The 26918-nt window shown below is 39.0% G+C and overlaps 1 protein-coding gene across 2 annotated transcripts in view; it reads right to left on the minus strand.

Moving 5' to 3' along the window:
- MAOB (monoamine oxidase B) overlaps window positions 1-26918 on the minus strand; it is a 118476-nt gene that overhangs the window by 36720 nt on the left and 54838 nt on the right. For both annotated transcript variants that reach the window (XM_055268635.1, XM_055268636.1), the window contains 2 exons: window positions 2744-2848; window positions 1623-1714 (listed from right to left, as the gene is read on the minus strand). In XM_055268635.1, the coding sequence (XP_055124610.1) occupies window positions 1623-1714; window positions 2744-2848 (197 nt within the window). The remainder of the gene's footprint in view (window positions 1-1622; window positions 1715-2743; window positions 2849-26918) is intronic.

The raw sequence follows: 26918 nt of genomic DNA on the forward strand, positions 1-26918 counted from the left end.
AAACTACATTCTCATAGAAGTGTTAGCATTAGGTAAATGTTTAAAAGAATATAATTAATGACAGGCATTGATTTCATGACATAAAAGGATTTTACCATTCCAGAATTGCTTGCTTTCAAAGGTTGAAGACATAGGAGAGGCATAAAGATGTTTATTATAGAGTATTGTATAATGATAATAACAAAAAACAGAAAGTAACCAATGTGTTCAACAGGATGATAATGGACAAGTATATTATGTATTCATTTCCCATGGAATATTCTGGTACCATGAAATATGATGTTTAAAGAATAATTTTTAATGATGTAAAGTTTTTAAACATTTTAAAAATAAATGTTTGCATGGTAATATTAAACGTTAAAAATACTTCAATGGATGTCTGTTGCTTTTGCAGTGCATATATAAATAGTTGTTTTTAGAAATGAGATCATATACCATACCACAACAGCCTGCTTTTCTATGTGTTTAATATTACTATTTTTTCCAGTCATTAAATATTCCTCTACAACACGATTTTTTAAAACCCTCAAGTATTCAATTTTTTAGATGTTTCATACTTGATTCTGCCGATCTTCTACTATTGGGCTTTCAGATCCTCCCTTTTAAAAATAATGCTTTGAATCTGCCTCTTTCACTGTTTCTCCCACTCTCCTTCTCTCCCTGTATGCCTCTCTCTTCTTTTGTCTCACTTTCTTAAAGCTAAATTATTAGAAGCTGAATTTTTATATCAAAAGTATATGAATTTTATGTCTTTTGATTATTTCCATTTTTAAGATTCAGATATTCTAAAAGCTTGTTTTTACTTTTAGTTGGCAGTGAATGAATGCCTAAAAATGAAGACATTAACCCCCGAGCCAAACATATTCTCAACTAATGCTGTTTAGCAAGACAGGGCAGTCTCCTTGAATTTGGCTTCCATTTCTCTTATTTTGTTTACCACAAATTTGCCATGTGCTTGAATTGGAACCCTCATAATCCTTTCCATTTTCTCTGCCGTCCAAGAGCAGCGTGGCCTCTCCATGTGGTCTGTCTATACAAGCCTTCACAATTTCTCTACAGTTCCCACTTCTGCCAACAAGAATTTAATGCTTAACTCATGGGTACTTGTTTTTTCACCAAAGGGGAACAGCCATTCCAGTCATACATGTTTCCCCTGTAGTTGTGACCTATCTACACAAAGGCTTTAGAGGTTCCTCTTTAAGTCCTTGAAGAGCTGCACTACTTCACACAACGTGTGGCAAATGCATATGCTAACCATCTCCACATATGACCACCAGTGAAGAATACAAAAATTGTCCTATATCAACAACTTGATAAATGAGAGCTTTAAGCTGATGGTCTTTAAGCTGTTTTAGATAAAGAAAGTGGTACCTTCTGGTCTGTTCTGAGGACTTCACAGGGTAATACCACCTTTGTGATACAAAACTACTCCAAAGAAGTAAGTTGTATGTACAGATATCTTCAGGGTAGGAGCCAATTACAATGGTTTTCAGCATTCCACTTGGCTGGTGGTGTGGTTTTAGACACAAAGCAGCTACTTGTCCCATACTTGTTGAACGGTATTGCTAAATAAAGCTGAAAAGTGGTCACAGTAAATGCCTGTGCCTAATGGCAAGACTTACTCAGTCCAGCAGAGCTTGTCCAGTAGCTCCTTCATTGTCATGTTGTCCCACTCTTCTGCAAGGGGAGCCTTCCATGGGGCATCACTCGGAATCTACATTCAGATGAGGATTCGAAGGAGAAAGACAAATGTAATTTTCTATTTTATTTTATTCATTTTTGTAATTTTCCATTTTAAATAACTATTCAAATAGTATTAAAAACTCTACCTTAAAGAGGAAAAATGTTAAGTTTTCCAAATTCGTCCAATATTGCTTTTACTGTATAATCAATGCTGTCTATGTAGCTTTCCTATTATAAATCTGTACCACTCAATCCATATTTAATTTGTGATAAAACTTCCTGCACAATAAATAGAGGCATGTTGTAACTGGGCTATTTCTAGATATGGATTCCTAAGTTACTAACTTCTAGAGAACATTCATAAATTTAACTCTTTAACAAGGATCACAAAGCTGCAGCAAATCATGTCTATGGAGTTTTCAGTTAAGCTTTATGTGTGTTCAGGAACAGAAAACCAAACACCACATGTTCTCACTCATAAGTGGGAGTTGAACAATGAGAACATATGGACACAGGGAGGGGAACATCACACACTAGGGCCTGTCGGGGGTTGGGGGCAAGGGGAGGGAGAGCATTAGGACAAATACCTAACGCATGTGGGGCTTAAAACCTAGATGACGGGTTGATAGATGCAGAAAACCACCATGGCACATGTATACCTATGTAACAAACCTGCACGTTCTGCACATGTATCCCAGAGCTTAAAGTAAAAGAAAAAAAAAACTCTTTATGTATGATTACTTATGACTTGTTTGGGCATGGTGGTGAATCAAAGACCCAGAAGTCTAATTTTGCTATGTACTGAAGATTTCCAAAATTTGAAACATCATTCCAAGAAGGCTGACACCCAATCTCCTGCCCACTCATCATTAGTATACAAATATCAATCTGTTTGACGTATTACTATTGCAGAGGCTAGAAACAAGTTCATTCATTCATTTCACAAATCTTTAGTTACCACGTGCTCACAACGTGCTAGGTGTTGGAGATATATTGTACTTTCTTTGAAGGACTAAACTTGTTACAAAAAAGAATACAAATAAAGTCAAAGAAGCTTTACCTCTCGCCCCATGTCATCCATTGTCCTCCAAAAGTTGTTTTGATCTAAGTAGGTAACCGGATTCCATACAGGTGGGAACGGCCCCCTGAAGGGGTATGATTTGCCCTGTGAGATACAAGATATTTTTAAAAGGAAATATTTACTACAATGTAAAAGTAGGTGATCTGCCAAATTGGTAAATGTCTGCAAGCAAAATTATGTGAGTTATCAATATGTGACATACACTCAACTTTTTAGCTCCTTGTGTCGTCAGAACCCCACTTAACTTTTTAGCATAGAGATTGCCAGCAAAATTCTCTGTTAATTAAGTTCACTGCCACACCAAGCACGGTAAAGAGGTTTCTCTCTGAAGCTGGAGCCCTTACCATATAAAATTTAAATAACAGTACATAAGTGGAGTTAACCTAAGGAAATCTTATTTGCCAATGGTACTTGCAAATATCTCAGAGTCAGGAGCCTGTGTGTGCCTGGAGAGTCAGAAAATTATAACTATAAGCATCATACAACTTAGAAGGGGATCAAAAATCAATCACAAGAATGCAACCTTCTGTTAGAAGAACCACAAAACAAGGCCCAGAAAGCTTTCCCAAGGACTCAGATGTGCTATGTAAACACAGGAGTTCCCAGAGATCAGCAAAGTCAAAGCAGAAAGATTAGACAACTTCAAGCTTCTCTTCTAGACATGTTATACCACCTGGTTCTTCCCACAGGGAAACCTCGACACAGAAACAAAGGGAACACATTGTTCCAAGGATTTAAAATAAATAATATCTGGGAGGATTAACCTGTTGATGGCACTTAAGAGACACTCACAAAAACCACTTTGGATCAATCTGAAAACCCGAGTCAGAAGCCAGGCTGTGCATTCTGATAGCATTTTTCAACCGAATCAAAATAACTTAAGGTTCTCAGTCAACAGAAACTTCCCCAAAACTCTGAGTCATTCAACAAAGATGCACCTTCTGTTGATGTTGTAGGCAGATAAACTAGAATTGTGGAATAAGAGATTTCATATTTGTTCTTGTATTAATTCTGTGGCCATGTTGGTCTTCTCTCTCCAACAAGGCCGTAAGATTCTCAGGGAAGGGCTTAGATACAGCTTTATGTTTCTTCTCAGCCAGGATTCCTTAGAGAAACAGAACAAACAGGAGAGAGAGAGAGAGAGAGAGAGAGAGAGATACATAGATATATAGATACATAGATACATAGATATAGATAGAAGATATTGATATAGATGGAGAGAGAGACAGAGACAGAGAGAGAAACAGAGACAGAGAGAAGGATTCAGATTTATTTTAAGGAATTAGCTCATGTTGATTGAGAGGGAGGGCAAGTCCAAAATCTGTAGGGTAGGTCACGGACCCAGGGAAGAGTTGCAGTTTGACTTCAAAGGCAGTCTGCTGGCAGAATTCCCTCTTTTCCTGGGAGACATCAATCTTTTTCTCTTAAGGACTTCAACTGATTGGATAAAGTCCATTCACATTATGGAAGTTAATCTGCTTTGCTCAAAGTCTACTGATTTAAATGTTAACCTTATCTTAAAAATAGCTTGACAGAAACATTAGAATAATCTTTGTCCAAATATCTAGACAAGTTGACATATAAAATTAACTGTCACCCTTCTTAATAAACACTATTGAGGTGTACTTTACATACAATGTACTCATTTTATTTTAGTTTCCATATTTTGTTTTTTATAGTTAAAAGTAATTTTAAAAATTTTAACCTGCCATTAAAACTGTATATATTTATAATACACAACATAATATTTTGAAATATGTATACCCTGTGGAATGGCTAAATTGAGCTAATTAACATATGCATTACCTTATATGCCTATCATTTTGGGAGGTGAGAACACACAAAATCTATTCTCTTAGCAATTTTCAAGACTGCAATACATTGTTTTTCACTATAGTTACTATGTTGTACAATAGATCCCTTGAACTTATTTCTCCTAACTAAAATTTTGTATCCTTTGACCAATATCTCCTCAAAAATGTACCCACATTAAATAATTTAACATGCAATCTGGGGAGTTATGACACATGTATACACCTATGTAACTACCACTCCAATCAAGATATAAAACATTCCCATCACTCCAGAAAGTTCCCTCTTTCCCCTTCCTAGACAATCCCTGTCCCCTTTCTGGCCCTGGGCAACCACTGTTCAGTCTTCTGTCACTTGTAGATTGTTTTTGCCTGTTTTCACATTTTTTAATGGACTCATACAAGATGTACACCTTTGTATCTGGCGTCTTTTGCTCAGCATGACATTTCTGAGGTTTGTCCAAGTTTCTGTTTGTTCCTTTTTATTGCTAAGTAGTAGTCCATTGTATGGATGCACCAGTTTGTTTCACCTATGGATAACTATTTCTAGTTTTGATCTGCTGTGAACAAAACTGCTATAAACATTCTTGTACAGGTCTTTTTGTGTACGTATGTTTTTTTCTTCTCTTGGGTCAATGCCTAGTAGTGGAATGGCTGAGTCACAAGGTGGGTGTATGTTTAACTTTTTAAGTTTAATAGCGTTCCAAAGTTGTTGCACTGCTTTACATTACCAACAGCAATGCATGGAAGTTCTGGTTGATCAGCATACTGACACTTGCTGACTTTTCTTTTATGCTTTATGCTTTAAATATAGTTTCTATTTGTTTTACACATTTTTACAAAGTAATTTGTTTTACAAATTTTTACAAAGTAACTTTGTTTTACAAAGTAATATTTGTTTTGCAAAAAAGTTGCAAAGATAGTACAGAAAGTTCCCATATACCTTTCACCTAGTTTTCTCTAATGTTAGCATCTTACATTACATGGTACATTGACAAAGACCAGGATATTAACACTGGTAGATCACTATATACTAAACTTCAGATTTTATTTGGATTTCACCCATTTATCCACTAAACATCCTTTTTCTGCTGCAGGATCCCATCCAGGATACCATATTTCATTTAGTTGTCCTGTTTTCTTAGTCTCCTATGGTCTGTGATAGTTTCTGAGTAGTCCCTCATTTTTCATAACCTTTGAAGTTTGAAGAATACTGGTCAGTTATCTGGTAGAATATCCCTTAATTTGGATCTGTCTGAAGTTACTTTTTTCATTTTGAGATTAGGACTATGAATTTTGGGGAAGAGTACCACAAAGATCCAGTGCTCTTGTCATCATGTCACCTCAGAGAGCACGTGATACCAATATGACTTATCACGGATGATGTTAACCTTGATTCCTCGCTTAAGGTGGTGTCTGACAGGTCTCTCCACTATAGAGTTGCTATTCACCCCTCTTCCATGCTCTGTTCTTTGGAAGAGAGTCATTAAGTTCAGATCATCCTCAAGAGGGGATGGTGGGAGCTAACCTCCACTTTCTGGAGACGGAGAATCCCCACAAATTTTCTGAATTCTTTTCTAAGGAAGATTTTCCTCTTTTCCCCTTTTACTTGCTTATTCAATCATTTATTTATAACAGTGGACATATATATGTGTTTTATACCTTGTGTTATAATCTAATACTATATTATTTATTTGTTGCTCAAACTATTCTACTTCTGAGCACTCCTTCAGGTCGGCTCCTGTGTCCCTTTGACATGCCCCCATCCTTTTGTCTGTTGAGCATTTATTTTCATTTTTGGCACTAGAAGATTCTCCAGACTCATCTTCTATTTTCTCTGCCCAAGCCCTGGGATCTGTCATTTGTCCAAGAAGCCTTTCCTTTTATCAAGACAGTGGTATTTAGAAGCAACTTCTGGCTGCGGGGTGCATGCTGATTTTGTTTTATAATCAGCTTTATTGAGAAATAATTCATATTCCATACAACTTGCATGCTGACCTGAAAACCTCCACTTATCCCTCCTCCATCAGAGTTCAACACATAAAACTTGCTCAGCAGAAACCTGTGGATTGATCCAGGGACCATTCTCCACGAAGAAGAATTCAATCCCCATTCTAGCTCTGCCTCTCCTAAGATGACTGACCCAGAGTAAAACAGTTGCTTAATCTTCCAGACCCCAGATATCAGTCTTTGTAATTCAACATCTATTGATTACCATAAACAGTTGGGTTAGGTGGTCTTCTCAGTGTCCCAGAGCTCTCTGTTTCTCTTTCATCTGCCACTAACTTCACTGCACCAGTTTCATGCATTTACTATTCTATCTCATTCATTGGGCCCTGTGCTGCAAGAGCATGGGCTCTGGAGCCAGTCTCCCTGGGTTGAGTCATGGTTTGCCACTCACTAGCTGTGTTAAGTTGCTTAACTTCTCTGTGCTTCAGTTAACTCAGTAGTGAAATGTGATCATAGTAACTGTCTTGGTGGCATGTTAGAAAGATGAAGTGTGTTGATACATGTAAATCACTTTGAACAGTGGCTGGCATTTTTTAAGTTCTCAATCAATATTATTACCACGGCTGTTACTATTGTAATTATAATCTTTGTATGCCTAGGACGTGCTGGCAGAGACTGCTGGCACACAGTAGGTTCACAATACATGCTTGATATAATCTCAGCTGTGTGACCTTGAACTTGTCATTTATTTGACACACAATGCCCCGATTTATAAACTGATCTTTTGTACTTTGGTTCCTTATGTTATAATTATCTATCCTACTTGTTTTAAGTCTCCCCTTGAACCCAGACCCACTATGGTCTCTGCAGATCCCTACCAGCAGAGTGGTGCCCAACCCTGCCCCCTCAACACAATGCACTTGTACAAAGGGGGTGTAGGATGGAACTTAAATAGCAAAGAACCAAATCAAGCTGCACATTGAGAGCAATGTGCATCTACGACTGGTGTACAAAGTCATCCTTCTGGACTATCAGTGTGGCATTGTGCCCACGAGTAAAGGGAATCACAAAGAGATAAAACCACAAGCAGTTGAATAGCCACACTATAAGTGGGAAGAACAGCATATTTTTGCTTGAAAATCCATTAATAAAAAGATAGGAAGAAATCAGTATTCAGCCAAGCAATCAAATTATTTAGGTTTTTTGTTTGCTTGTTTTCACAAACGCATTGGTTCAGCCAGAAATCACCACCAGATGACTTGAAGAGGAGTGTGAGCCCAGCAGATGTGGTTAATTAATGTCTGTCTGTCACTGCCAGGGCCTGCACCAGCAACCATGGCAGCTCCTGGAAACATAAAGACAATTGATTCAGAAAGTGAGAGCTCAGTCTGAAACATGGGACTTGGCTTTGGAAAAGGTGAAGGACAGCTTTTGGAACAAGGCAGAGTTAACTAACTAACCATGACCTGCATGTGGAGCCCTGCCCAACAAAAGCATCCTGCACATCCATATGTATATATATATATATACACACACACATACACAGAGAGTCTTGCTCTGTTGCCCAGGCTGGAGTGCAGTGGCACAATCTTGGCTCACTGCAACCTCTGCCTCCTTGATTCAAGCGATTCTCCTGCCTCAGCTTCCTGAGTAGCTGGGATTACAGGTGCACAATACCATGCCTGGCTAATTTTTGTATTTTTAGTAGAGACGTGGTTTCACCATGTTGGCCAGGCTGGTCTTGAACTCCTGACCTCAAGTAATCCTCCCAAAGTGCTGGAATTACACGTGTGAGTCACCGCACCCGGCCACATCCTTCTATATTAACTTCCCACCAGAACACATAAGATGGGCACCTCTCCGTCATCCTTTCTTCCTTTCCCCAGAGATAAATTATTTGTACAGTACATGTCATATGGAAGCGCTGTGATGAGGGTGGGAAGGGGCCCCTTCCAAGACTCTATTTGACAGATCCCATCTGAATAACCCAGTTGAAATGTCACCTTAGCTGAATTATACGGATTCCCATTCAATGGAGTCCCTAAAACATTGACGGTTGCCCAAATAGCAATAATCCCAGCAATGCAATGGTGTCAAAGACCAGCTGTTAAAGCCCTCCTAACTCAGGAATGCTCCTAGAAAGGAGGTTTGCTCAAAACTCTAAAACCAAAAACAGAGTAAATGTGTGAGTAAATGGAAACCAAACAATATGTAAAGGAAACTATCATGAAGCAGAATAAAACACTTTACCCTTTAACCTCCTTGGTGTCTTATGTCTAAGCAGGCAACAGCTTAGTTTAGCTAAATTCATAAACACAAATCTTCTTTTATAAGATTAGGGAAAACTTCTGATAAACACAGGAAAGAGCTATTGGTAGACTTATAAAAAACTGCAAGTCTTCAAGCTTCAGGGAGTAGGTTGGGTAAGGAGGAAATGTCTAAGTTTGTAAGATTACACAATCTGAGGCAAGAGTTTTGTGCCTCAGATTTGGCCATGATAGAAACAGTCCAGTGATTATTACTGTTTTGAACATTGTCCAGGGAGGCTTGTTCTTCTGAAGAAATCATGAGAAGACATTAGAACAAGTCCTTGTCCTAGGATGTGCCTAAGTTAAAAGGTCTAATTACATATAGCATTTTTCTTTGATCATTACAGCAGCCCTGTTAAGTAGGTCCAGCAAAAGTTATTTCTTCCTTTTACAGGTAAAGGAAATAAAGCTCAGATAAGTTTAAATGACTAGATTGGGATCTCATAGCTCATGAGTGAAAGCTATTGGAAGTTCAATTAGATGTGAACAAGTTATGCAAAATGTAAATTAATGTAACTCACTCATTTTGTTTGTTTTAGAAAACAGTTTTTTTAATAAAAATATATTATGTTTACTTATAGTAGGGTTATTGTTGTCATTTTAAGTAATTAAGTCATGTCAATAAATATTTTTAAGATTCTCAATTTCAATTTCTAAGATGGCAAGTATAGAGAGATAGAGCCACAAAAACAAAAGCTACTTGGAATTCTTAATAATTTTTAAGACTCTAAAACTTAAAGTATAATAATAATAAAAAAAGAAAAAAAAAGAATGTAAAAAAGTTAGAGGCTCTGGACTAGAATCTCATGAGAAGGATTACAAGATGATTTTTAAGAGACCAACAGAACTGACTTGAACTGGCTCTTCAAAGTAATAGCTGTATGAATACAGGCAAATTGCTCAACATTTGTAAGCTTCAGTTCTCTTATCATTAAAATCAGAATCATGATACCTATCTTGGGTGTACTGTAGGAATAATGGAGATTACACAAGGTACACAGGATGCATGCACTAAATGGATATTGCTGATGGTTTTGTGATCATTACGAGTGTACCATCATTTATACAACCACTTCTTACCCATAAATCCATGACCACACTTTTGATGAATCTCCTCTGGATGAATTCCTAGCATCAGAATTCCTGCCATGAAAATTTGTCTTTGACTTTTTAAAGCAGACTTTCTGAAAAACAGTAACCAAACTGATTCTCACACGGCCTCATTTTGGAGCCTGTGTGTTCAGTTAAAACATTTGAACTCCTCTTCCTAGAATTGTCACCCAGTGAGTGAGTGAGTGGCTCTCAGAAACAGGCTGGCTGGGTGACACGTCCATTGCTATTATCAACATCAGTGTTCTACATGTCCTTCTCCCCTCCTGACCTCTGTTCGGGAGGCGAAGACCCGACACCCCAATTTCTGTCCCATTTGGGAAGCCCTTTTGCCATCATATTCCTGATGCTGGACCCAGTCCCTGTCAGTAGAAACAGGTAGCCTGGTCCTTCTCAGATTCAGTTCCTGAGGAGTGATCTTTTTCTCTCAGAATGTCTCCTCTGATGTTCATGGGAACCTTGCCCTTCTAACCGTTGGGAGCCAAGGTAAGCCACCCTCCCCTCTATAACTGAATCATTTTTACAGTTATGAACAAGGGTTGTTCTTGGGCCATAGACTAATTTGAAGGACCAAGCTTTCCTTTTGACCTATACTTGCAGTTTGACAGAAAAGAAAATTAGTCTTTCCCATCGGGGAGGAGGGGAGAAGTCCTGCAAATTGTAGTTGGGCAAATGGTTGTCTTCTTCTGTTGTGTGCCAATTTCATGACCTTTGTTCACATTTCCAATTTTTTAAATTTTTAAAAAGTTTTCTGGGTACATAGTAGGTGTATATGCTTATGGGGTACATGAGATGTTTTGATGATACAGGCATGCAATGTGTAATAATCACATCATGGAGAATGGGGTATCCATCCTCTCAAGCATTTATCCTTTGTGTCACAAACAATCCAATTATACCCTCTTAGTTGTTTTTAAATGTACAATTAAATTATTATTGACTACAGTCACCCTGTTGTGCTATCAAACAGTAGGTCTTATTCATTCTTTAACTATTTTTTTTGTACCTATTAACCATCCTTACCTTCCTCCCACCACCATTCTACTATCCTTCCTAGTCTCTGGTAAGCATCCTCTACTCTCTATGTCCATGAGTTCAATTGTTTTGATTTTTAGATCCCACAAATAAGTGAGAACATGTGATGTTTGTCTTTCTGTGCCTGGTTTACTTCACTTAACATAATGATCTCCAGTTCCATCCATGTTATTGCAAATGACAGGATCTCATTCTTTTTATGGCTGTATAGTACTTCATTGTGTATATGTACCACATTTCCTTTATCCATTCATCTGTTGGTGGACGCTTAGGTTGCTTCCAAATGTTGGCTATTGTGAATAGAGCTGCAACAAACATGGGAGTGCAGATACCTCTTTGATATGCTGACTTCCTTTCTTTGGGGTATATACTCAGCAGGGGGATTAGTGGATCATATGGTAGCTCCATCTTTAGTTTTTTGAGGAACTTCCAAATTGTTCTCCATAGTGGTTGTACTACTTTACATTCCCACCAACAATGTGCAAATATTCCCTTTTCTCTACATCCTTGTCAGCATTTGCTACTATCTGTCTTTTGGATATAAGCCTTTTTTAACTGGGGTGAGATGCTATCTTACTGTAGTTTGGATTTGCAATGAGGTTGAGCAGCTTTTCATATGTCTATTTGCCATTTGGATGTCTTCTTTTGAGAAATGTCTATTAAAATGTTTTGTCCATTTTTTGATCAGATAATTAGATATTTTTCTTATAGAATTGCTTGCTAACATTTCTAAGCACCCAGAATTGGCACTGACACTGTCTTCTGATTGCACCATCACATGGGTGAAACTGGAGTGAGGTGCAGACAATGGCAATGCTGCATTTTTGGAATCTTCCAGCAGCACCACAGCATGTGAAAGGCCTGGGATTGTCCACATAGAAAGAAATGGGGAAGATGGGAGTTGTAGTGGCTGAGAAACCAGGCAAAGCCCTGCAGGAATAATAATACGAAGCAATAATGACAACAAGGAGTATTGAGTGCTTACTCTATTCAGGCCCTGCTCTGTGCACTTCATATGTATTGACTCAATCTTCACAGTGACCCTATGAGATAGGCATCATGTTGTCCTTTTCAGATGAAGAAACTGAGGTATACAGAGATAAATAATTACATTTTGCCTAAGATCTCACAACTAGTATGTGGCAGCAGGATTTAAATTCAGACATTCAAAGACCAATGCTCTCGATCATGAAGCTTCCCAGCCTTTCCTTTTAATTATAATGATTGAACACTATTTGTCAGACACTGGGCTAATAGGTTTCAGTTAATTCATTGAATCCTCACAACGATCCAGTGACTAAGCTGCTGACAGTTTCATCTTGCAGTTGAGTTTCATAGCACAGAGGGTTGAGTAACTTGTCCAAGGTCACACAGTTTGCATACTGCAGAAACTGAATTTAACCTCAGATTTGTGTATGTAGAGCTCACGTTCTTTCTTCTTAAACAGCTTTATTGCAGCATAAGTGACATACAATAAATTGCACATGAGTAATAGAGTTCAAGCTCTTGTCAGGTCTCTGCTCTATGAGCCGCTTCTCATTTGATCCAAAGATAGTCTCTCTGGAAGGCATTTAGATCAAGTAACCACTTGAGATTCTTACAAACTAGTTAGAAGCTAATGATGGACTCAATGACCAGCCAGATCATTTTTGTGGCTGTCCCTCCTGTTCCCATACAAGGCTTAGTCCAGTCCCTCCTCTAATGGCTGTCACATCAGTCCATTCATTCATTCATTCATTCATTCATTCAACAAATATTTCTTGAGTGCCTCCTGTGTGCCTGGCACTGTTCTGGGCACTGGAGGAACAACAGATAAAAATCTGCTCTCCTGGGAGCTTATATTCTAGTAGGTATAAACAAGAAAAAACTGACAAAACAGACACTACACAAAATAGATAAGAAAATCATGTAGTAGATTAGAAGGTGAAAAGTGCTATGAAGACAAAGTAGCAGGGAAGGCAAAGAGGAAGTGTTGGTGGTTTGAGGTTGGTTGCAATTTTAGTTAAAGTGACGTCAAGGAAGGCCTCAAGGAGAAGGTGACAGTTGAATGAAGAGATGAAAGAGGTGAGGGGGGAAATCATGTGAATATCTGGAGGGGAGAATGTTCCAGGCAGGCAGAGGCCCTAGTGTCTTCAGATGGGAGCATGAATGGACCGCACAAGAAACCAGAAGGGGGCAGCCTTGTCCTATCTCTTTTCCAACTGGACTGTCCCCTTGTTCACTGGAACAAATTCAAGCTCCTCTGCCTGGTTCTCAAGGTTGCCAAAAGAAGGTGGCTGCCAGGAAGAAGATGCCTTCCAAGAAGAAGGTGACTGCCTCTGTGCTCTGGTCAAGCAGTTTCCCCGATGTCAGCAGGCTATCCTCTCCTCACCAGTGTATCATCACTGCATCTTTCCTCAAAGGCTTTTTATTTTCTAATATCCATCAGCGCAAAGTATAAACAACTTTCTTTGCACAGCTCAAGACTGACTCCTTCAAGAAGCCTTCCAAGCTTCATCTCACCACCCATCAGTGCTCTGCACACAAAGTTCACTCCATTTGAGTCCCTACCATCTTAACTTGTACTTGCCCATGTTATCTTGATAGTACTGTATTCTCTAGGTATTCCATGTGGGTATGTCTTCCCTCTCCAGCTATATCAGGAAATGAACCAATCATCTGTATCATCCCATAATGCTTAAGAAGGTTATATATGCAATTGGTGTTTGACATGCATGGGATGGTTGGATGGATGAATGGATGCTTGGATGGACAGATGTAAGGATGGAAATGGATGGATGAATGAATGGATAGATAGATGACTGGATAAACAGTACTAAAATCAGAAGAAGAATTCTTCAGAGTCTGAGTCAGAAGTCTGACTGCTTTCTAAACACAATCAAAATTAACTTATTCTGAAAAAAGTAAAGTGTTTAAGAAGCTGAAAATTGTAATTCCTCCCTCAAAGACCTGTCTGTCCTACTTACCCTCACAATCTGGTGTAAATGCACCTGTCAGTGGAGACAGGTTTGAGTTCCACAGAAGATTCTCCAAAATTAGTCCGTGCATTGACCTCAAAGAATAAGGGTGTGTTCAGAAGGATGCAGGGTTTTGTGACCCTAATTCTTTGCTGCTTGTATCAGCCATTTCCAGCTGTATCAGCCATTTCCAACTGTATCACATTTCTAACCATCAGGACATGCCATCATGCCAAGAGGTTGTTTCCAAAGCAGAATAATACCCATGACTAAAATCAGTTTTTCTGTGCCAACTTTCTCACTCTTTCAATTTGTAAACACAGAAGTGTTTATTTGATCAAATAGCACAGGCATCTAAAGTATCTCAATAAATATCATCCCTTTATTTAGAGCATGTAATTTTTGCATATCCCCAACATATTGCTCAACATGCACACCAGCACTAGCAAAACTCCAGAGTGTTCTGGCCTTGAATAATGTGCTTTTCAAAAATAGAGACAACTACCTACCAGTGTCAGCTTTTCCAGGAGAAATCTTGGCTCAAATAAAAGGCTGTTTCACCACAATATTAGAGATTACAAGAAAGATGAAAACTGGAAGCCATGGTTTTTGCCCTTCTCTGGGACAAGGGCTCCTCTGAAAATTTGTTGCAAACCATGAAGTCTCTCCAGCAGAGTGCATACATATAGATAATATAACACCAGGAGAAGGTACCTGAAGCTTACTTAGGGGCCCTCTCACCAGAGTCCGGGAAGATGAGGTTGAGAAAGCTTGATGACAACACCAAGTGTTGGTGAAGTAAAGAAGCCACCAGAACTCTCATATCTTGCTAATGGTAGTGTAATATAGCATATTCCCCTTTGGAAAACTGGCAGTATCTACTAAAGCTGCATATACACATTACTATGACCCACTTCTAGGTATATGCCCCAGAAAATGTTCTCCAAACACATACATGAAAATGTTAAATATCCATCAATAGCAATATGGACAAAAAATGAATTATAGTTCCTTAATGGTACACCATACAGCTATCCATCAGTAGCAATATGGACAAAAAAAAAGAACTTTAGTTCCTTAATGGTATGCCATACATCAAGGGGAATAAATCATCCTACAAATACTCCTAATAGCATGATTGAATTTCACAGCAAAAATTTACAAAAGCAGCTAGACACAAAGACTACATACCATAAGATTTCATTGTTATAAAGTTTTAAAACAGAGAAAATTAATCTATGGTGATAGAAGTCAGGATACTGGCTCTCCTTGGGGATGGGTAATGCCAGTAAGGGAACATGTGGAGGCCTCTGGGGGCTGTAGCGGGATGAAAGCTGGCTTTATGAATATGTTCATTTTGAAAATTCATCAGCTGTTCATTTATGTTTTGTCCTGTTTTCTGTATGTATGTTATACATCAACAAAAATTTACATACTAAGAATAGACTAAAATTCCATTGAATTGTACACTTAAAGTGGTGAACTGCATGGTATGTGAATTAGATCTCAATGAAACTGTAAGTAAATGAATGATTGATGTAACTTCTGAGTTCAGCGTGAGGAGGGTTAGCAGCCAGCAAAGCAGCCCTGGAATGTTGTAATATACAGAAATATACAGTAGATTCATTGACTACTTGAGTAGAAAGATACTTCAACTTTCAACTTTCTACAGCCAGTATCGCTCTATTGTTATGGAGAAAAGCTTCCTAACCAACCTGATGCACTATAAAGACATCCATATCACTAGACAAGGCAACTTCCCTGGAAAGGGATGTTCAATGTCCACACTTGCTGTAGGTGACTGACTTCCTCTGAGAGATAAATAAGAGGAAAGGGTTTAAAAATCAAGTTCCTTTTTGGATTCCAGTGGCATTGGATTTGGAGTGGTCACTGTAATAGGTGACATAGGCATTGCTGATGTGCTGTGCCAGGCTGGTGGTTGCTAGGCTACCCGGAGGAAAGAGATCCACATTTCTATGTTTGATGCCTCCCAGCAAAAGACACTTTTTTCTTTAGTAGATGAGCTTCAGAAGCTTCCAATGCCATCTCCAATGACTATCAACGAGAGCCTGAGGTCTTCTAGTGTAGCATTTCTTCCTCCCAGAAGTTATTTCTTCCTCTCCTCCTCCTCCTCCTTCTTTTCTCTCTCTCTCTCTTCTTCTTTTTTCTTTTCTTCTTCTTCATCTTCGTCTTTGTCTTCTTCTTCTTCTTTTCTCTCTCTCTCTCTCTGCTATAGCTCTCTGTTTTAACTACTGACCAAAATGATTCTTTGGGGAGTCTGGTGAATTTCACTGACTCATTCTATTGTTTTCTGTATTCCTCATCCCCCATTACTTTTACTGCTAGACAATAATAATCCATTCATCTGTAAAGCAGATTGCCCGAAATCAGTTGCTTGACTTCTTTTTTTTTCTCCTATCCCATACATAATCAGCCATCAAAACAACCAGTTCTAAATTCAAAATATATCTAGAATCCAATCACTTCTCATCTCCTTGACTGTTACCTCCCTGCTCCAAGCCACTATCAGCTCTAACCTTTATTACTGCATTAACTTCGTGAATTCTCTCTCTGCTTCCACCTTTGGCCCCCAGAATCTCCTAACAGTCAGAGTGAGTTTTGTAAGATATAATTCAGAACATGTCACTCCCTTGAGAAAATCCTTCTAATGACTTTTTATCATGCTTACACAAACTCCAAAGTCCTTTTCACTGGCAACATGGCTTTTGTACTTCTCTTTCCCCATCTACCACTCTCTCCCTTTGTTCACTTGCCTTCCTGCTGTTCTTTAGACACACAAACTTATCCCTGCCTGAGGGCCTTTGCACCTGTCACTCCCTCTTTCAAGAATATTCATCTGCCAGATATTCACAAGGCACTATTTAAATGTCACTTCCTCAGAGATGCTTTTCCTGTCAACCTTTATTATTCCTCATAGCAACTGAGACTATGTGGTACATTTATTCATATACATATACACATACATATATTGAGTGCCTCTCCACGCTGGAATGTAATCCCCACAAAGGTAGAAATCTTGTCTTTTTCACTGGTGTATTCCCAGTACCTGGAAGAGTACTCATTCAGTAAATCTTTGAAGAATAAATAAATATCTGATAGTGTGTTCATTTGAAACCATGTTTAGTGGCCAGAAGAGATTCAGAGCAAATAATAACAATGCTTATATAAACAAGGTCATACAATATCTGTCCTTTTGTGTCTGATTTATTTCACTTAACATATCTTCAATGTTCATCCATGTTGTAGCATGTGTCAGAATTTCATTCCCTTTTAGGGCTGAATAATACTCCTATATATGGATATACTATATTTTGTTTATCCATTCATCTGTTGATACACAGTTGGGTTGTTTCCACTTTTTGGCTATTATGAATAAAGTTGCTTTTTAAATATTTGTGTAGTAACTCATATTACAGATGAGGAGAATGAGTCTTAGGATAAACATCTTCGCCAGGATTACACAGCTGATGAGCAGAGTTCAAATTCAGGTGTGCTTAACGTCAAGCTAGTTTCCCAGCTCCTGCTTCCTCTCATGCAGCAGGAGATCCAAGTCCTGGATGGATCCTTGCACACAGGCAACAGCAGGCACCAACATTGCCCACCTCATCACCATTCTACTCTACTTAAATATAATTGTGACTTTAAGAGTACTAGGCAGAGAGACAACGCAAAGGATAATTACCAAATTAGAACTAACACTGTATTTGGGTAACTGATGAAGACAATCAAAACTACTGACAGGCTCGGACAGACCCAGGAGAATCTAGATATCATACTTTTAAGTGCTACGAACACTTAAACAAAATGGAGTAAGCACAAGCTATGAAACAGGCACTAAGCAATACACTGAAGAAACAGAAATTAAATAAGACATAGTTCCAGGCTCCAGAAGCTCCAAAGTCCTGGAGAGGCAGGTCCATGAAAACAGAGATTTACGGCATCATAATTATAACATGGCATATGGCTGGCTTCATGGCTTCGCCTGGCTATGTGGCTGTGTACGGAACAGCCCCTTGATGGCAACCCTAGTCTTTGGATAAAGGAAGTTGTTTCATGGAAAGGGTAGTCAGCAGGATTCATGACTCTATTGATCTCACCAGACACTCTTATGCTTCTCTGTCCAGAGCCATTGGGTCATCCAGGTGGCAAGGTCTGCAAAAGCCCCAGTAAATAAAGTTTGGCCTGGAACTACTAAAGAGAAGAGTGGAGTTCCCAAGTGGTCAATGTGGCAGATGCTGTGATGAGCTTGCACAGATTGCCCTTCAGAAATTAGGAACTTATTACTTCAGTTACTCGGAGTGCTACTGGCAGGCAGCCCTTGATTTTCAGCCCCCTTCAGAGATTATTCCAGCTGCAGAAAATCCACTTTGCCTAAGGTCATGTCACCTTCTCTGGGCACCTCACTTCCAATGACTGATCTACATGAGGATAGAAAGGCCTGGCCCTCTTGCCCCACTCAGGACAGCTCCCAAGGGCCATCTCATCTTCAGAATCCCTTGTCAGGTCAGCTGAGGGTTCCACTGTGACTACATCACAGTTTGACTTATTCCTCTGGCCACCCCTGCCTTCTTGCCTTCCAACAATCAATGGCTGTTGATCCCCACAGTACCCACTAACAAACCACAAACATGCTATTCTCCATCTCCAAGTCTGTGTCTTGAGGAACCCAACTGCCACAGCCATCCATTAGGAATGGGCACAGCAGCCTGTAGCAATGTCTAAAAAATCTCAATCCCAGGGCTCTGGGGTGGCCCAGACCTCATGAGAAACTTCTGACACAGGCCTAATGGGACCTCATTTGAGAATTGAGGTGTTTTCTTTTGGGGCGGAGATTGGTGGCAAGGTCCCAATTGTTTCCATCATTCTTATCAGAGCCTTGCTAAAGGAAATGAGAAGTACAGCAATAGCTGCTACAGACATACTCAAATAGGTGAACAGACCAAACTGAGAGAAGAAAGTCTGTAGTCAAATCCAATTAAGGCCCGCAAGACAAAGCTTATTTTTATATCATAGATCATAATTTTAAAACACCATTAATGTCCTTATAAAGGTTTGTGCCATGAACAAAAGTGAATTTCCTGTTTTAAAAAGGTCTCCAACCTAAACAACAACTCCTATTATACATTTTGAGTTATTTAGGAAAGGACCTTGGAGCTAAAGTCCACTTGATCTCCAAATTCCAATAAATCTTAAGTCTAAATATTGAAATTTTGTCTTCCATGCATTTTTAACATGCTCTATCAGCTGCATTAGCTTAAGTACAATTCTTAGAGAAAAGATCACTCCACTTTTAGTCTTACTACAAGACTTTCATAAACTACCACAAATAATTTACATAGAAGGTAGTTTCCCAGCTCTAATATTCTAATTTAATTAATAAATCTAATGTGGTTTTTCATAGACAAAAATATAACAAAACTGCTTGTTTAAATAGCTGTTATTAAAGAGTTGTAAAATTTCAGGTTCATAAAGATATGTTATGGTTTGGAAAATTTCACTACAGACATAAAGTGATTTTTATGGTGATTTCATTATAGAGCAGCAAAGAAATAAAACCAAATACAATAGCGTTTACAAAAAAGGGAACACTCAGCTTCACCATAATCATTGCAAACCCTTATTTTGTAATATTCAAACACCAGAAACCACTTGAAAAAGGTGCGTTTTTGTGTACACATACATGATGTTAGATGCTAGAGGTGAGAGCACAGCCTGTGATGTTCAACATCCCAGTAGGTAACCATAAACTCAGGCATGCAACAAACTGGGCTTCTGTATATAATGTGAATGTAAATAGAATAGAACCAATGTCATGATAGTGTTACGGGTCATCAGTGATATAATGCATACACATCTCAACATAGTGACTCGCACATAGTAAATGCTTAGATATTGACTAATATCATCCTTACTATCCCTACACTGTTCTTTCCACAAAAAGTATTGCCAACTTTCATGTAGATGATGAAAGCATTGGCTCAAGAAATGACTAATTCTAATTCTATGACCTTAGGTAAGTTACATCTCTGACACTTTCATCATCTGTAAAATCTAAGTACTAATACCTACCTCCAGGGTTGTGGCAAGGATTAAATGAGATCATATATGCAAAGTTCTTAGAAGGATATTAGTTGTTGTTGTTATTATGATTTTAATAAATACCACAAAGCCCCTTTCTACAAACACCTTGAGCCTCCCATAGGGCAATTGCCTCCCTCTGGGATAATTCTACCATATGAACTAGCAGATGACTTTGTAGAAGAAAGCTCAGAGCTTCTCGCCTTTACAGCATCACTGAGCATGCTGGGATTTGCCAGCACGAAAATCCATCCCCAAATGCTTACCCCAGCACCTCCTTGTCATGGAAGGTACTCATTTAATTGCATTTTCTAGCAAGCCCTCTCTGAACCTCCAGGACTGGACCCTGAACTCCAGCCCCAGAGAGCAGATCAGCTAATCCAAAACAACTGCACCACTCTCCTATCCCGGCTGTAGCCTCGCTGGGCTCACAGGTGCCGGATGACAGGTGTGCCCCTTGTCTTTCAAAGATATTATCCGAATGCTTTTGATGCCTCTGAAATGTATAGAGTAATGAGAAGATGGAAAAGTTCTTGGTAACCTGGGTACATGCCTTAGTACAATATACAAGGACGGATGGGGATAGAGAGGGAGGGAGAAACTGACTTCTAAAATAAATGATTTTTCTCAAAGCAAGTTCTTCCTTAAATGTCAATTATTATCTTCAGATTATTAGGTTATCCTTTTGAAATATGAGGACGTGATTATCTCAGTTGAGAAAAATTGTTTCTAAAAAATAAATTGTCAAAAAATTCCTTCCTAAAGAGGTTCTCTACCACATAAGATTTTTAAAATGATGAAGGTACCTGATATTTATGAAGTCATTTCATATATTATCACATTTAATTTTCAAGGGAACACTTGGAGGTTAGAAATTAATAATCCCACTTTACAAACTAGGAATTGAAGCTTCTATGAAGCATTAAATTACATGCCCAAGGTCCATGGTAAAGTTATTGAAGCCCCAGGAGTGTAGCAGAAGTCTGTGACTCCAGAATTAGCATGCCTTTCTCTACAGAGAGAGCCTTATGAGACAGAAATTCATATCCTCGAATTTATCCAAGCACAACATGTTTTCTCTTCTCCATTGAATAACTCATCCAGTACCAAAGCCAGCCTCTGATTAATGCTGGTGCAGGTACCAACTTTTCACTCCATAAATTGTTTGGGAGAAGTGTTCACTTTCTTTAGTGATACAAGCCAAAATGATGATTCACTTAGATGAGTCAGAATACTTCTCCAAAGAAAGTCAATGCTTTGAAATAAGAACTCCACTTTAAAATAAATCAAAGGAGACTTTATGCACAAATAGAAAGGTTTTCTTGGTCCCAAAAGGAGCTCTGTTGCTATGAACATTAATCCCTAGTGTAGAAATTGTGTTGATTTAAAGGAGATTCACTTGTTGAGGGAATAAGAAGGATGCTGGGAAGATTCTGATTAGAAGAATATTTTGGAGACTAGTCGAGAGATGACACAGCAGGAGAAACCTGGAGTGAGATTCAGATGAAGGAAGAGGCAAGTTTGGCCAAAAAGCTACTTGTGAATTTTACATGGAAGACACCCTGGAGATACTTAAAGGGCATTCCAACTTTACCAACTGGACTGAGATAAAAAGAATATCAAAGAGGAATCTGTTTATTTGAAACAATTATTTTCAGGAAGAAAAAGTTTTCAAAGAAATTCACTTAATGGGTACTTTGAATTGACACCCATATGCTTTTCGAAAAGCCGTTTCAAAGGAGAAGTCATGAGCACAAAGAAAGTGGGTATGAGAAATAAGGATTGTGATAGGCAAGTATCATAATTACCATCATCACCATCACCATCATTACCACCACCACCACCAGTATCATCATGATCATTACCACCATCACCATCATCATCATTATCATGGTTAACACTTTTTTCACATTTGCTGCATACTAAAATCCTTTTAAAGACTTTATACGTTTATTTTTATTTATCTCCCTCAACAACCCTATAAGCAAGGTATTATTATTTTCATTTTTTAGATTAAGAAACAGAGGCACAGAGAGGTTAAGAAACTTGCCTCAAATCACACAGCCAGTAAATAGCGAGTTCAGAATTCAAATCCAGGTCCCTCTGGATTCTAAGCCTATGATCTCAGTATCTATATTATAACAGATGCATTTTTTTTTTTTTTTGAGACTGAGTCTCACTCTGTCACCCAGGCTGGAGTGCAGTGGCACGATCTTGGCTCACTGCAACATCCACCTCTGGGGTTCAAGCGATTCTCCTTCCTCAGCGTCCCAAGTAGTTGGGATTACAGGTGTGCGCCACCACACCCAGCTAATTTTTGTATTTTTAGTAGAAACGGGGTTTCACCATGTTGGCCAGGCTGATCTCAAACTCCTGACCTCAGGTGATCCTCCCACCTGGGCCTCCCAAAGTGCTGGGATTACAGGTGTGAGCCACCACGCCAGGCCTACAGATGCATTTATTGTTGTATCTTTCAACTTTCCCAAGAAAATACACAGTCACATATATTGTTCAAGGCTCTGAGGAGCTTTGATATGACAATGTCTACATATCTTGGGACTGCTAGAAGATATTAGCAAAAGACCGCTGAGGCAAAGTCTGTTTCTTTCATAGCTAGGAGAGAAATTCTTTAGGATACATTATATAATAATTCATGGCTTCTGTTACATTTATAAGCATCTGCCTCTTTCTTTTTCTTGACATTATGTTCAGCTATTTCACCTTTTCCATCTTCAAGCCTGTGTATTTGTGCTCAGGAAGTCGGTCACTGTGCTGGTATTTTCTCTTTCTTTGATCTGTACCATTTGGAACCACCCAAAATTAAATTTCTAAATGAGAAGATCCCTACTTCCCATACCATTCTTACGTATAGCTTCAATTTTAAAATTCTGTTCAGAGATACTGTCTCATACGATGGCTTTAAATTCCAAAGCAGGCCGCAAGGTGCTAGCTAACTTATGCTGACCTAAAGTAGGTTTCAGCAATGACCGTGATAATGAAAACTGCGGGTTGGTCTAAGTGCAGTTTCGAAGTGCTCCTCTTCAAAATTATTGAATGACTGCTGACAGCCCTCCCATTTCTCACACATATGTACATGGGTTTGAATAGGATGCTGTGAGTTTCAAAGCTAGAGAACATAGCAGGATCCTAAGAATACTTCCATTACCAATTGATGAGATGAAGTAATAGAACGGATTGTGATGATATATTAAGGCTTCACACATGGGCTGCATTTCACTTGTATGAGAAGCTCTATGGTTGAGTGAGCCATATAGTCTTAAAAATCATGATTAATATTGTCATTTTTATTTCAGTGGGTTCTGAGTTAAATGCCTAAACGAAGAAAGAGGATTGGCCCTTCATAGGAAAAGATTTGTGGCCGGGCGCAGTGGCTCACACCTATAATTCTAGCACTTTGGGAAGCCGAGGCGGGTTGATCACCTGAGGTCAGGAGTTCAAGAGCAGTCTGGCCAACATGGCAAAACCTGTCTCTACTAAAAATAGAAAAATTAGCTGGACATGGTGGCAGGCACCTGTAGTCCCAGCTACACAGGAGGCTGAGGCAGGAGAATTGCTTGAATCTGGGAGGTAGAGGTTGCAGTGAGCTGAGATCACACCATTGCACTCCAGCCTGGGCAACAGAGTGAGACTTTGTCTCAAAAAAAAAAAAAAAAGAAAGAAAGAAAGAAAAAAGAAAAGATTTGTATTCTTCTTTTGTATCTGCCCCCAAAGAAAGCAGAGTAACAGCTGGGGTGAATTGCCGTCCATGAAGAAGAAACAGACACAGACATATGTGTGGCCATGTGCACATGCACACACAGGTGCACACACACGCACACATGCACACACACATCTATTTGCTCATGAAGGAGCTTCTGCAGAATTGTACTTTACAAAGGAAAGTCACATCGTGTTACTTCTCTACTTCAAACCTTCCAGTGGCTTCCCACATCACCCAGAGTAAATGTCAATGTTCTTAGAATTACCCTCTAGGCCCTATGCCATCTAGCCCTGTTCTCTCTCTGACTTTCTCATATTGTGTTGGAGTCTGTGCGTACTGTGTCATGAGAACCATCTGTGTCCACCTCTTCCCAACTCTGCCTTCAGTGACAGTAAGTTGGTAGCTTGACATCAGACATTAAGTATTTACACCGTGCAAATTCTACAGGTGAGAGTTTTGTTGTTTGTTTGTTTGTTTGTTTGCTTTTTGAGAACCACTGTTTCCCTCCCCCAGCTTTCTTTTGTCTATGTCACTCCAGCCATAGGGGATTCCTTGCAGTGCCGTAAACGTAAGCTTGACAAAACAGCTTCAGGGCTTCTGAACCTGACATTCTTCTGGCTGGAACACTCTTACCCAGCCATTTTTTTGCTCTCTCGCCTCCTTTAGGTTTTCTGTTGAAATGTTACCTCCTCAGTGAGGCCCTCCCTGACTACCCTGCTTGAAATTGGATCCCACCCTCTCACATAACCCCACACTCCCATTCTCCATAGCACTCATCACTTTCTAATACAACACACATATATATTTTCCAATGTGTGCAGATATTGTATTATACATTGCTATTAACATAATAACATCTTATACATGCATTTGGGAGATTTAGCATATCTGATTAAAAAGTTCAAACCCTTACTAAAAATTATTAAATCTTGACAGGGGAAAAGTAATAAGATTTTGAAAGCCAAAGCTTTTTGCATAATTCAGCAAGTTATTGGTTAACTAAAATAAGCTCTAAAATATACTTGAAAATCAACTCATATCCCCATTAGAATTGAGAGTGTTAAATTTAAAGTCGCATTTTTTTAAGTTTCAAGGAACATAATATATGAATTTTTGTTACATCTGAATTAACTTCATGTAAGAAGATCCATGTTTTATAGCCTTTTTTGTTCTGCACTTAGCCATATTTCTTGATTGTGCCTATTACTGCAAGTGAAAAGCAATTATAAAATCAAACGACTAATTTTATTTTAGGCATGCCAATATTTTTCTGTATATTTTACTTGTTTGTTTATAGCCTCCCCAGATAACACATAAGCTCCACAAGAGCAGGGATTTTTGTATGTTTTGTTTGCATCTGTATCTCCAGTTTATCTGTAACTCAACTGTGGACTCCACAATTAACTAACCCACTCCTGCAATAACAGCAACAATTAATGAGAGCAGAGCCCTTATTACCTAATCACCTCTTAAAAGTCCCACAACTCAAAACTGTTGCACTGGGGATTAAGTGGCCAACACGTGAACTTTGGGGACTTTTCCTACCGAAGTATCTGCCCTCATTGAAATTGCCTTCTACCAGGAGAAAGTAGTCAAAAACAAATACATATATAATATGATATACATGATATAATTTATAAGTGCTATAAAAAATAATAGAGCAGAGAAGGCCTAAATTAAGAATAGAGAATACCAGTGGGAGTGGGAGAGGCTACTCTGGCGACTCTGAGGAGGTGATATTTCAGTTGAGGCCCAAGAACGGGCATTTCAAGTGGAGGGAATAACAAGTGTGTTTTGGTTATCAATGGCTGCATAAAAAAATAACCCCACATTTTAATGGCTTAAGGCATCACTCTATTATTTTCTCTCACAGTTGTGTGGATTGACTGAACTCAGCTGGGCAGTTTCTTGCTTGAGTTTACTTATGTGGCTGCGTCAGATGGCGGCTGGGGCTGGAGTCATTCAAAGGCTCAACTGGGTTGGATGTCTGACACAGCTTCACTTCCAAGTCTAGTACCTTTGTAAGGAGGGTTGGAAGGTTAGATTTGGCTGGTACAGGGGACCGGAGTGCCTACATGTGGCTTCTCCAGCATGGCAGTCTCAGGGTATTTGGACTTCTTACATGGTGTAACTCAAGGTTTCAAAAGTGGAACCCACCAGTTTCTTAAGGCCTAGGCTGTCAGACTGAAGTAGCATAACTTCAGTCATATTCTCCTGGTCAAAGCCGTGACAGATTCATAGAGAGGAGGCATGGACCCCAACTCTCCCTTTCCATGGGAAGACTATCAAAGAATGTGTAGCCACCCATCTTTAATCTGCTTCGAAGCGCAACAGCCCAGGGGCAGGAATAAACTTGGCACACTAGAAGCCAGAGTGGCTGGACCAGGGTGAGCTGGGCCAGGAGATTGGTGGGGCATATTATTTAGGTACTTAGAGGTCATGATGAAGATTTAATTGTATTCACTATCTTTCTAACTTATTTATTTTTACTGCTTTTTCTCCCAGGATTCTACAGTCAAGAAACCTTAGCTCCAGCCTGGATACATAGACAAGATGTCAACAGGTATCTGGGAGAAATGCCTGGAACCAATCAGGGAGAAATATGAGGTCCCTAAAATAGCAGCAGCACAACTATCCTGGCCTCATCAAGAAAAGTAGCAGCTTAAAAACAACCTGTTGTTTTTAGATGGACTCTCATCCTTTCTAATCCAAAGGATCAATGTTATTAGATATCATAATGACATCCTTTCAATTGCCAAAACATCTACTCCACATAGGTCACCCTTAAATATGTAATTTTATATTTTCCTTTCTGCCTAAGCATGAAGTTATACGGAAAGCAATGCTTCTTCTAACCCTACTATGTTTATACTTTGCAATGGAAACATGAAATAAACCCAAGAAACACGTATGGCTGTCTATTCTTACGTTTATCTTGTGTGACACAGAGTTCCAGCATTCTCACTCGAATGAGCAGCTTTAATACTTTTTTTTAAATTCCTGGATTAAGAATGAGATGAGAGGATTCAATGTCTCTCGATAGTCCTTGATTTAACCAAATAGATGATTCATGTCAGTGTCCTCCACTGGAAGATCAAGTAGGTCACAGGTGGTTAAATGGAGATAAAAAGAAAAATCAGTGATGAGGCATAAGACGAAAAA

The sequence above is a fragment of the Symphalangus syndactylus genome, chromosome X, assembly GCF_028878055.3.
Source record: "Symphalangus syndactylus isolate Jambi chromosome X, NHGRI_mSymSyn1-v2.1_pri, whole genome shotgun sequence".
NCBI classification, from domain to species: domain Eukaryota; kingdom Metazoa; phylum Chordata; class Mammalia; order Primates; family Hylobatidae; genus Symphalangus; species Symphalangus syndactylus.